Here is a 12,313-nt window from a genome sequence, read left to right on the forward strand (position 1 = left end):
TGTTTGGTGGTTCAGTGAATCAAAGATGTCCTGGGGCAAGCCTCAAAGCGGGAGCCTTAAGAGCATGTGACAGGAACCATCCTGTCTTCAGACAGAGCAAACACCACACCTTGTCTTGGGAACTTTAATATCTGTGAGAGTTCTTTGAGTAATGCCCCTTCCCTGCCAGTCTGCTCCTTGTCAGTCTGTGGCCAGCAGGCTCCATAGCACAACTCCCATGCCACCCTGTGGTGAGACCTATTCTGTCCCCAAAACCAGCAGCATCAGAGGCCAGGGCCATCGGGGTAGAGTGCAGGTATGTGTCTCGTCAGGAGCCACCTGGCTGGGGACAGTTCCCACACAGATGTTTGTCCTGTCTGGGTGACCCTGCAGTGCCCCCACAGATGCTACGCGTTGGGCCAGTGGGATAGGAACCGTGGCACCCAGTGGTTCTATCTTCAGGCCTGGTCAGAGCTCTTTGAAGGTCCCAGTGCTCAGCTGTGGGCCCAGTCACGCCTCGTGGGCTGTCTCTGGGAAGAAGAGCTCTCGGCATCGCTGTACAGTGTCCTGAGGGGAGACCACGCTATGGCCGACAGTCCGGGGATCCGCATAGATCTCAAAGTCATTCCCACCCTGCACTCAGAGGAAGAACAGAGAAGACATGGTCTTAGGTGATATCTACAAGGCAGGAGCCCAGGACTGGGGCCCAAGAGCCACCCTTTGCATTCTGGCTCCTACAGACCTCCCCTCCTTAGACCTGCCAGGAGCCCAGGCTTGTCAGGCCTGTCCTGACTTGATGTATGATATGGTGTGAGTGTCTGGTCTTCTTTGAGCCCCCATCTCCCTAACTGTAGAATGGGGATGGTGACTGTTCTCTGTTGCCATGTGTCCTGGCCTGGACCTCGGGTGTTGGGCTGAGGGGACTGGGCAGGACCACACTCACAGGACTGGTCTCATTTCCAAAGAAGTGGATGATGTCGAAGCTGTCTTCATCCAGGCTGTCCAGACAGTAGCGCTTATCCCAGCCCTCGGGGAAGACATCGAAGCTTATCATGCCTCCTGTGGAAGGTAGGGGTTGTGACAAAGTCCTGGGAGGGACAGGCAAGGCTGGCAGCAGGAAGGCTCACAGGGCTAACCTGGGAAAAGCACTCTAATTTTGAGACAGGGTTTCCTGTCTCCAGTTGGGCTTTGGACTTCCAATGTAGCCAAGGATAGCCTTGAATTCCTGTTCTTCCTCCCCCTAACTACCTGTCAGCTCTCAAGTGCTGGGACTACAGACATGTGGTACCATGGGCATCTCTAAGGTACTCTGTTCATTATACAACCCTGAGAGCCACTGAGGGCTGACCTAGGACCTGCACTGTCTCACGCAGGCAGGAGACAGGCAAGAGCATGCAAAGGTAGAGAGGTAGACATGGCCTGGGAGACCCACAATGACACTGAGCGGGGACACAAGCCACAGTGGGACTACACAAGGGGGCTGTGAGCAGCAGGTGACACACTGTAGGCTCTAAGTGACCATGGCATCTGTCCTCCCTTCTGGCTACTGGGGAACAAGCTGGGATGGCAGCTGGTGGCAGAGGTGAGCTGAGTCAGCAGAGAGAGTCTCAGAGCCTTTGACTTCCTAGCCAGTCGGACCAGGCTCAGGGAGGGAGGGTGGGGACAATTCACCATTAGGGTGCTCAGTAAACCAGGCGGGCAAAGCTGGCATGAATAAACAGTATCCCCGGCTTGTGCCTGAGCCCACCACAGGAAAGTCGTACCTCGGGAGAACCGCAGCCCCTTGCCAGCGAACTCCGTCTTCAAGGCTTCCACGAACTTCTCCCGGATCTTCTCCTTCTGAGAGGGAAGGGTTCACTGGGTCAGAGGGCCTTCTGCACACCAGGCCCGTAACCCAGTCAGCTCCCTGGGCTTCTGGGTGAGCATGGCCCCAACGTCACAGATGGGGACACGGAAGCTCACCGCCTCAGCAGCAGTGCTGACTAGATCCAGAAATCAGTGACCCTTGTCAGAATGCGGGAGGGCGTGGGAGTCAGGTCAGGCAGGACCCACGCTGAGATAAATCTACAGGCTAACTGGGTTCTAGGCCCTAGGCAAGTCACCTGACCTCTCTGAGCCCACCGCCAAAACTACACGATAGAGAAGTGATTAGTGATTAGTGTCTGCTTCTCCCTCAAGGGCAAGCCAGAGCTGAGATCCTTGCTGGCCTTGAACTTGCCTTCCTAGCGGGTGGGTACACCTCAGGGAGAGAACTGTGGGTGCCCACACTCCTGAGGAAATACAGCTCAGAGCCCAGGGTTGGGAGGCTGCACTTCTCCCCACCAACAGGGAGACTGGTGACTGGGCAGCAAATGTGTGAAGTCCAGACCTAACATGTCCATCATGATGACCCTGAGCTGATCAAGACAGGGCCCTCATCTTAGGGAGGTGTCCCACCTATCCCTGGAGTCTGAAGGAGTTTAAGCACGCACGGGGTCACAGTTCACAGGCGCTTCCATGCATCTCAATCCCAGAAGGGGTGAGGAAGAACCAGAGACGAAGGAAGGAGCCGGGGCCACGGCAAGGGTTAGGGGATGGCAGCCACGGCCTCCCAATCTCTGCCCCAAGCCAGGCTCATCTGTTCTCCAGCTGGTCAGTAAGGCTGCATTTCCGATCCCACTGGGAGAACAGGACGGATAGGTGGGATTGGGGACCTAGGGACATGAGAAGGGGACACCTGGCTGGGAGGTTGCCAATGACCAACTTTTTTTTTTTTTTTTTTTTTTTTTTGAGGCAGGGTTTCTCCGTGTAGCCCTGGCTGTCCTGGAACTCAGAAATCCGCCTGCCTCTGCCTCCCAAGTGCTGGGATTAAAGGCGTGTGCCACCACTGCCCAGCTCCAATGACCAACTTTAACTACAGCAGGAAAAGTCCCTTATTCCTGTGTCCACCACCTACTATTGGCCTCTCTGTACGCTGTGCAGGTGACATTGTCATGGCCGGCCTACTCTCAGGGAAACCCCAGAGGCCAGGCAGGCAGCCAAATCAAAGCTACATTTTGCAGCCAACCCCCTAAGTGATCCTGAATGGCAGTCACTTCTCTGAGCCTTGGTTTCCACATCAAGAGCATGAGAATAATACACCTGTTCATTCATTCAAAAACACTCCATGGCAGGTAGGCACCGTGGGACACACCTATAAGAGCAGCAAGCAGGAAGATGGCACGGTGACACAGTGACCCTGGGGCCAGTCTGGGCTGCACACCAAGAAGACACTGTTTCAAAAAGAAAAGGTTTCTTGGGGTGGGTGGTGTTGTGGGTCAGCAATAAGGCACTTGCTGAGCACAGACAAGGGCCTGGGTCTCTGCACAGGACACGAAGCCAGGGTGGAGAAGAAAGAGGGCAAGCCTGGTCTACTATAGTAGTATGTATGCTTCAGGCAGAAAGCCCAGTGCTGAAGCGGGAAACTGCCATCTGTAGAATGAGCAGAAACCATGGATACAAAAGGGGTTAGGAAAGAGCAGCCAGCGGAGTCAGGGGGAGAACAGGGATGTACGCACAGAAGCAGATGGAAGAACTCACCACCCCTAAAAGGGGGACAGTTAGGGGTGTGAGCTAAATGCAGGGCAATGTTCAGGGAGGGGCTGGGTAAGATGGATAAGGTGGGGGGCTGGTGAGATGGCTCGGCGGGTAAGAGCACCCAACTGCTCTTCTGAAGGTCCTGAGTTCAAATCCCAGCAACCACATGGTGGCTCACAACCATCCATAAGTGTACTTACATATAATAAATAAATAAATCTTTAAAAAAAAAAAAGATGGATAAGGTGGCATGCACTTGTGACCCCAGCATTCGAAATGCTAAGGGAGATCACAAGTTCAAGGGGAACCTGGGTGAACACCAACAAGATGCAACAAAAACCAGCATTTAAGAGAAGTTGGGGTCTGGAGAGATGGCTCAGTGGTTAAGAGCACTGACTGCTCTTCCAGAGGTCCTGAGTTCAATTCCCAGCAACTACTTGGTGGCTCACAACCATCTGTTATAAGATCTGATGCCCTCTTCTGGTGTGTCTGAAGATAGCTACAGTGTACTCAGAAATAAAATAAATAATTCTACATATATATTATATATATATATATATAGAGAGAGAGAATTTGGTGTGTTCAGGGAGCAAAAGCAGGACCGCTGTAGAGACTGGAGAGAGAGCTGAAGAGAGCAGAGAGAAGCCTCAGGGCTGATGGAGGGGCTGAGATGGTGCCCAGCCAGCACTGAGAGCCACAGAAGGAATGTTTAAAAGGCAGATGTGTGCCAGGCGTGGTGGTGCACACCTTTAATCCCAGCACTCGGGAGGCAGAGGCAGGTGGATTTCTGAGTTCGAGGCCAGCCTGGTCTACAAAGTGAGTTCCAGGATAGCCAGGTCTATACAGAGAAACCCTGTCTCGAAAAAAAAAAAAAAAAAAAAAAAAGGCAGATGTGTTTAAAGGTTCTCTCAAAGGCACGCTGGAAGCAGAGGGGACAGAGAGCAAAGGAAGGGTCCTGAAGAAGAAGAGGGGACCTGTGTAGATAGCCAGTGGGAGCCTAGAGTCGTCGGATCTAGTGTGAATAGCAATCAATGTGCAATCGTAATATGGCCACAGCTTGGGTCACCAGGGGCTGGTGGCACAGGCCACCAGGAAAGCAGATCAGCAGTGACAGAGACTGATGTGCCTGCGGAAATGACACACAGTAGGTGTCCTAGTCGAAACTGAAAACTCCTCCTACAAACCCACTTTTCTGACGAGAAAGCAAGGCTCAGAGCGGACGAGTGACAGGGTCTACAGCTGCCCGGCAAACGGCGGTGGCACCTTGTCCAGTTCCGAAAACTCGATCCGCTCCTCCAGGGTGCAGCTGCGACCAATGGGCGAGACGTTCAGCATGCCATTCCGGAACTCAATGAAGGTCCCACTGGGGGTGACAAAGAAAAGGGGTGAGATAGCAAGAAGGCCCAGGGAGGAGACTTCAAAACCTGTCCTATAGTCTCCTATAGAGTTTCCTATAGTCTCCCTAGACCTCACAGGGTGCAAGAATCCACCTATCTGCTAAGCGCTGCTGGAACACTCCTCTAACCCCAGCACTCTGGAGGCAAGCAGATCTCCGAGTTCAAGGTCAGCCTGATCTACAAAGCAAGTTCCAGGACAGTCAGGGTTACACAGAGAAACCCCATCTTGAAAAAAAACACGAAAAAGAGAATCCATCCATCCATAAGTTAGGGTCCTGGTGTAGGGGTGTGGTTCAGAGGCAGAACACTTGCCTAGCATGGGTAAGGTCCTGACTTCTAACCCCCAGTTGCAGAAAGTAAAAAATCCAACACTCGCACCCTCTTCCCTCAAGCCCAGATCAGAGGGGCCTCACCGCTTCTTGGGCAGCCTGAGCAGGGCCATGTAGCTAAGGCAGAAGTTGATCAAGTCCTGCAGGAGCTCCTCCCCCAGGTGGTTCTGGATCGTCTGTTGTACAGAACACAAGGCTTGAACTGTGGCACACACAAGACGGCAGGACCCCAGTGTGGAAAAGTGGGGCGCCCCAGCCAAGCCTTGGGGGTACTGACCTGTTTGGAGAGTAGCCGTCCGTGTTTATACTGCACTGTCCCGTTCTCAGCAAACACATAATCAAACTTCTCAATGACTTGGGGCCCATGGAGAAGCCAAGAGAGAAAGAAAGAGCATGAGACAAGAACCCACTGTCACCCCAGCGCAAGCACTGCCATCTGTTCCGCCCTAAACCGGCTTTTCTGGCATCCTTTCCCTGTGCACTTCCGTTTGCTTCCACATCAGCCAGCCATTCCTTCATTGCTTAGGTAGGACCTTCTGCCTGGGATATCCTGGCCCGGGGTCCCCTCTGCTCATCCTCCAAGATCCACCGTGCTCCCACAGCCCTCCTGCATGAAGATTCTAGGCTCCTTTCCCAGACTCTTCACCCACAGAGAGCGCACAGCAATCTCCAGCTCTGGGTGCTACAAGAATCAGCTGGGAGTCAAGGAGACTCAGGGAGCATAGTCAGGATGCCCGGCAGGATGTCTGGGTGACAGATGGTATCACTGGGGCTATGGTGTGTGGTAGAAAGGGAGGTGTGGACAGATGGAAACAGAGAGGTAGGACTTGTAGCGACCAAACAAGGAGAGAAGGGAAAACTCAAGGAAGCTTCTAGCTTGGGGGGGGGGGGGGCTTCTTGACCCTGAGATGAAACTAAGGGTTCCCAGATCACTTCAACGTTCCATTTTCACTATTAAAATAAGTACTTGATGTGTCGGTGCAGACGTGTAACGTCAAGACTCAATACGCTGAAGCAGAAGGGCAGCTGTGAGCTCAAAGTCAGCCTCAGCTTGTAATACTATAATACACAGTTCTGTCTCAAAACAAAAAGCTGAGTGTGGTGATCATGCCTGTACTCAGAAGACCAAGGCAGGAGAGCACTGTCCATCCAAAACCAACAGGGTCTACATACTGAGCACCAGGCTAGCCAAGGCTCCACAGCGGGACTCTGTCTCCAGCACCAGTAAACAGAGCTGGTGAGATGGCTCAGAGGGTAAAGGCGCTTGCCACCAAGACTGAAAACATGAGTTTGATCCTTGGGGACCACACGGAAGGAGAGAATTGATTCTTGCAAGCTTTCCTCTGACCTCCAAATGTAGGCACATACACACAATCAAGTCAAGTCAATCGTGTCTCCCCTAAAGCAAGACCATGGGACTGATACATGGCCATTCTCAACAAGCCATAGACACTGTTAGCCGTGCTGTCAGTAACGACAAAGAAACTAAAGAAACAAACAGATAAATAAATGGAGGCCAGTCGAGTCTCAGCAGGGAGATATCAAAATGTGCATCGTCTAACGGGAGGATGCTAACTGCTAACGGCTCTGCTTCTAGCTGTTTCTCCAGAATGTAGCACAGTCCTTGGCTACTGTCAGGGACTCAGTAACTGTTCAGGGTGGAGTCACCCCACCCCAACTCCCACCGGAAAAGATGTTGCCATGCCTACCTTCATCCCCCTCTCCCAACTGCTCTGCGATCTTAGAGTAGTCAGATCCACCCACCACACCGATCTGCACCCTGCTCCGCAGCTTCTGCAGGAAGGCCGATACCTCAGGGTCAATTTTCTGTGGTGAGACAGGAAGGACAGAAGGGCCCCAGCCGGTTATCAAAAGGTCGGGGACCTCTACTTGACTTAGTGCTCAGAATTAGGGAGCCCTCCTACCTGAATCTGAGCACTCCCTAATTAAAACGTCAGAAATGCAAAATGCACAACTATTTGAGCACAAAAGTAATGCCCAAGGTGGAGAATTCACAGGAGACCTCAAGTGATGTGTCGTAAAAGCCCAGAAATGTGTTAAATAGGGCTGGGCACTTGTCTAAAGTGCCTGTGATCTTGGGTTTGAAACAAAAGGTATGTAAACAACATCAAAAACTCATATAAGGTTCAATGAGGCTTGGTGAGTGGAGGAACCTGCCTTGAGGTTCAAGAACCTGAGTTCAGGGCTGGAGAGTTGGCTCAGTGGTTAAGAGCACTGACTGCTCTTCCAGAGGTCCTGAGTTTAATTCCCAGCAACCACATGGTGGTTCACAACCATCTGTAATGGAATCTAATGCCCTCTTCTGGTGTGTCTGAAAAGAGCAATGGTGCACTTACTTATATACATAAAATAAATAAATACATCATAAAAAATTTAAAACACAAACAGATTTTATGTGTCCAGGTGGCTCCTGCTGCCATGATAATTCATTATGCATATGCTCAGTATGTGAAAAATATCCAGACCTACAAACATCTCTGGTAGTGAACCTTTCAAATAAGAGATTCTTCATTTACACAAGGCAGAGACCTCAGAAATCCCATCTGCTTAGCTCTGGCTCCTGTATCTGAACAAGAGGCCTTAAGCAAAGGGCTCTGCCTTTGTTTTTTTTTGTTTGTTTGTTTTGTTTTGGGGCTCTGCCTTTCTGTGTCCCTCTTCCCTCTTTACAACATGTCTGCCACATCAGGAGCCACTTTAAGGGAATCACAGTTACCATTAAATGAAATCATGTGTCCAAAGTATAAAAGGATTCTCCACCAAGGAAATCTGAACAAGTGAATCAGAATTCAAACTTCCATATATTCAGATATCAAAGACCCTAGCTAGCAACAAGGGAGGGAGGAAACAGGAACTCTCGAGGGCTGGCCACGCAAACACAAGTTGGTGCAACTGTTTTGAAAGTATTTGGCAACATCTACTGACACCTCCCATGTCCATCCCCTGTCCACTAGCGTTCCAGCTTCTCTGCTCCTTGGGGTATGGTTTGTGATAGTGAAAGACTGGCGGCAAGCAATTCCCATGCTTATCTGCCAGACAGTGACACATACTTCCTTGGAAATATTACCAGGCCAGGGCACAGATAAAGCCAGATCTGTGCTTCCAACAAGGCAAAGTCTTAAAGCATGCTGTTTATGGTCTAAAGCAAGTTGCAGGAAACCATAAGTAGGACAATGTCAAGTCAGTAACAGCCTTACAAACTAATGTGCAGCACGGCCGGGTGTGGTGGGCACGCCTTTCACCCCAGCACTCGGGAGGCAGGGGCAGGCAGATTTCTGAGTTCGAGGCCAGCCTGGTCTACAAAGTGAGTTCCAGGACAACCAGGGCTACACAGAGAAACCCTGTCTCAAAAAAAAAAAGTGCAGTATGTGCCATGGGCAAAGCAATCCAGATAAAGGGGGCTCGAGGACATCACCTCGAGGATTGGGGCTGGGCCTGGGATACTGGCGAGGTCCAAGTAGGTGGTCTTTAGCCTTTAAAGTTTTCATTATTTACAAAAACAATGTGCTTGTGAACACATGTATAATTAAAAAATTAGCTTTGAAAAGCATTAAGCTGCGGGACGGTGGTGGCGCACGCCTTTCATCCCAGCACTCAGGAGGCAGAGGCAGGCGGATTTCTGAGTTCGAGGCCAGCCTGGTTTACAGAGTGAGTTCCAGGACAGCCAGGGCTACACAGAGAAACCCTGTCTCAAAAAACCAAAACAAGAAAGAAAAAAAGAAGAAGAAGAAGAAAAGAAAAGCATTAAGCTTTTCTAGTAAGCATTAAGTTTGTCTAGTAGTAGACAAACTGACAGGCAGTTTGTATTCAGGCCTTGCCAAGTCAGTGCAGCACAAGGATCAGGCCATGCCTAGACTAGACCACCCCCTTTCCAATCTTGCATCTTCCTGATCCACTTGTACTGGCTGGAAAGAAAGATGCCCGATTTCTTCTAGAGAGTGGAAGGCCTATCAGGAAACTAAGACTTAGGTTCGTTCACAGGGGTTTCTGCCCAGTAGCATCAGCCCCCCCACCCCCATTTCTGCTCTGATCATCCTGGTGGTTCCAAAGGGGATGAGCAAGAAAGACCCAGGATGACTGGAAGGGAGAAAACCTGGGTAGGACTAAAGACTGGAGGGTGAACCATAAAGTGCAGACAGGAGAATACACTCCCATTTTTTTGTTTTGTTTTGTGTACAATGATTCTATTGTAAACAGACTAGCCCTGGGGCCTTGCACCTTCACATGGGTGGAACCAAAAGGACACCAATAACAAAAACCAAAACTCATCAGAAAAGCAGCTCTCTCTCCCTCCAACTCGAGGTGGAAGGTAAACATCCTTAAGAGGCTTAAGGAGCTAAACCCAGTTTTAGGCCTATGGACGCCAGAGTGCAAAGACTCAGAGATCTTCCTTGCCCTCAGTAGGGGGCGACCGTGGGCTTGGAAGCGCACGGAGCTCTGCCTGGAACGCCGCGTTCTCACGCTAGCTTGAGGACAGACAAGCTGTGCATCCTAGGGCTAAAATGGGGTAGGGCCATCCCAGAGCCCAGCCTGGGCCTGTGCAAGCCTGGAACCGGGGATACCCGCCCTGTCGTCCATAGACGCTCCGCCCGGAGGCAGCATCTGCGCTCCCGACAGGAACGTGGATGCCAACCCGCGCGGGGAGCGCTGAGGCCTGGAAGGCCGAGAGGGCCTGGGTCCCATCTCCTCGGTGACAGGAGCCGGTACCACTGCACTCCACGTTTCCGACAGGGTCGCGTGGGTGTCTGCGATGACACGGCGGTGACGGCTTCGCGCTGGGTCACGGATGCCCGCTTGACTCTGGGCGGGAGCGTCCGAACCTCGGAGCCCTTACCTGGCGAGCTGGCGTGAGGGTCCCGTCCACGTCAAACAGACAGAGGATGCGCTCTTTCCTGCGGGCGCCCTCGACGGCGACTGCCATGGCTGTAGCTCCGCGCGCCAAGCGCTGCCGCTGCAGCCACCGCCAGGGTCGCGTGCGACATAAGCCGGGCGAGGCCGGGGCGGGGCCAGCTGCGCGGCAAGGGGCGGAGCAGTGGCCCATCGGCCCTCCCACGAGGAGGAGGGGCCTGAGGCGCCGAAAGAAGAGTACAGGCACCTGGGGTTGAGGGGCGTGGCAATGGGCGGGGTCAGAGCCCTCGTACCGGAGCGAGATTGGAACGGGCGGGAAAAGGGGTTGAACCGGAAGACAGTGTCCGGCCAGCGGGGTGAGATTGATCGCAGGGCGCGCCCTGCGGTAGGGGGTGGGTGGGGGACAAGGGCGGGACTCAGAGCCTGACTGCTCCTGATTCCCAAGGTTAGTAGGACGAAGGTATTGCCCTGTCATCCTTTTTTTTTTTTTTTTTTTTTTGATTTTTCGAGACAGGGTTTTTCTGTATATAGCCCTAGCTGGCCTAGAACTCACTTGGTAGACCAGGCTTTGCCCTGTCATCTTAAGCTTGAAGAAGTCTCAGGGAGAGCCCGGCATGCTGGCTCACCTGTGACCCCGCCCTTCTGAGGCAGAGGCCCTGCTCTACAAAGCAAGTTCCAGGCCAACCAGGGCTACATACCCTGTTTTGTTTTGTTTTTTTCAAAACAAGAGTTTCCCTTTGTAGCCGTGACTGTCCTGGATAAGACCCTATTTTTAAAACAAAACAAACATCAAAAAAGGGTGGGGGGAGAGAAGGAAGAAAAGTAAAGAGAAAAATATCCCTTGATGGCTTTTACACACTGTGAGAAATGTTTGTTGCTTTTTTTTTCTTTCAATCAAAAGTAGCCTACCAACGGCCAATATGCCATAAATCTCTTATAAGCTTTTATGCAAGTCTTTTTTGTTGTGTTATTTTGTTGTGTGTGACTGCGTTTGTGCCTGAGTGTATGTGCACTAGGTACATACAGGAGCCCACCTAAGTCAGGTGGGAAGTGTCAGATTCTCTGGACCTGGAATTACCCACTGTTGTGAGCTTCCTTGTAGGTGCTGGGTGCCAAATCCCTGATCCTCTGCAGGAGGCCAGAAGAAGGTTTCAGATTCCCAGTTTTGGAGGTACAGGCAGTTGTAAGCTGCCCAGTGTGAGTGCTGAGAATTGAACTCAGGTCCTCTGTAAGAGCAATAAGTGTTCCTAACCACTAAGCCATCTCTCCAGTCCCCACGACTGGAGCTTTTATTAAAGATGTTTATTCGTTTTGTTCCAGCTTTTCCTCACAGTATTTAATTATTAGTGTATAAGTGTATATGTGCTACAGCCCAAGTGTGGATGTCAGCGGTGTGCTGCTAAGACATCATGCCAGGAACAGGTCTAGGGCAAGGTTTATTGGGGGAGTAGGGAGAGCAAAAGGGCATCCTGGAGTGGGAACATGAGAGAGAGATAAAGACAGAAAGAGGGGCTGGTGAGATGGCTCAGTGGTTAAGAGCACCTGACTGCTCTTCCAAAGGTCCAGAGTTCAAATCCCAGCAACCACATGATGGCTCATAATCATTCGATCTGACGCCCTCTTCTGGAGTGTCTGAAGACAGCTACAGTGTACTTACATATAATAAATAAATAAATCTCCAGAATGAGTTCCAGAAGAACCAAGGCTACACAGAGAAATCAGGTCTCTGAAAACCAACCAACCAACCAAACACAAACAAATAATGACCCCTTTCCGTGTATTTGTACAGATACTTGTGTTTCTTTGCTTGATTTCTTTATCATGTAATATAGCACCAACTAAGAGAATATCAGTGGTTATCATATTTGAGATACCAAAGAATGTCCCTCAAGGGACATTTGTTACCTACCTGTTTTGAATTTGTAATGTGTATGCGGTTATATAAGGGATGGTTGTAAGGGATGGTTGTAAGGGATGGTTGTTATTAGGTCCAAAGGAAACTACAACGCCCCAGACTCCACTAGAACAGTGGCTAGAAAAGAACGGAAGTAATTTAGATAGGAGGGACTTTCTTTCTGTTTTTATTTTTATTTTTTTTTGAAAAGATTTATTTATTTATTATATGTAAGTACACTGTAGCTGTCCTCAGACACTCCAGAAGAGGGCATCAGATCTTGTTACGGATGG

General features: G+C 50.9%; 1 protein-coding gene across 1 annotated transcript; it reads right to left on the reverse strand.

The window, feature by feature from the left end:
- Positions 1 to 108: 108 nt before the first annotated feature.
- On the reverse strand, positions 109 to 10,323 carry Pmm1 (phosphomannomutase 1). The gene is made up of 8 exons (XM_021216843.1): positions 10,113 to 10,323; positions 6,970 to 7,087; positions 5,538 to 5,614; positions 5,345 to 5,436; positions 4,798 to 4,897; positions 1,743 to 1,818; positions 923 to 1,038; positions 109 to 612 (listed from the first exon to the last, which is right to left on the reverse strand). Exons 1-8 carry the CDS (start codon positions 10,317 to 10,319, stop codon positions 490 to 492), a joined length of 909 nt encoding a protein of 302 aa, XP_021072502.1. The 5' UTR covers positions 10,320 to 10,323; the 3' UTR covers positions 109 to 489.
- Positions 10,324 to 12,313: the final 1,990 nt, after the last annotated feature.

The sequence above is a fragment of the Mus pahari genome, chromosome 17 (genome assembly GCF_900095145.1).
Source record: "Mus pahari chromosome 17, PAHARI_EIJ_v1.1, whole genome shotgun sequence".
Lineage (NCBI taxonomy): Eukaryota > Metazoa > Chordata > Mammalia > Rodentia > Muridae > Mus > Mus pahari.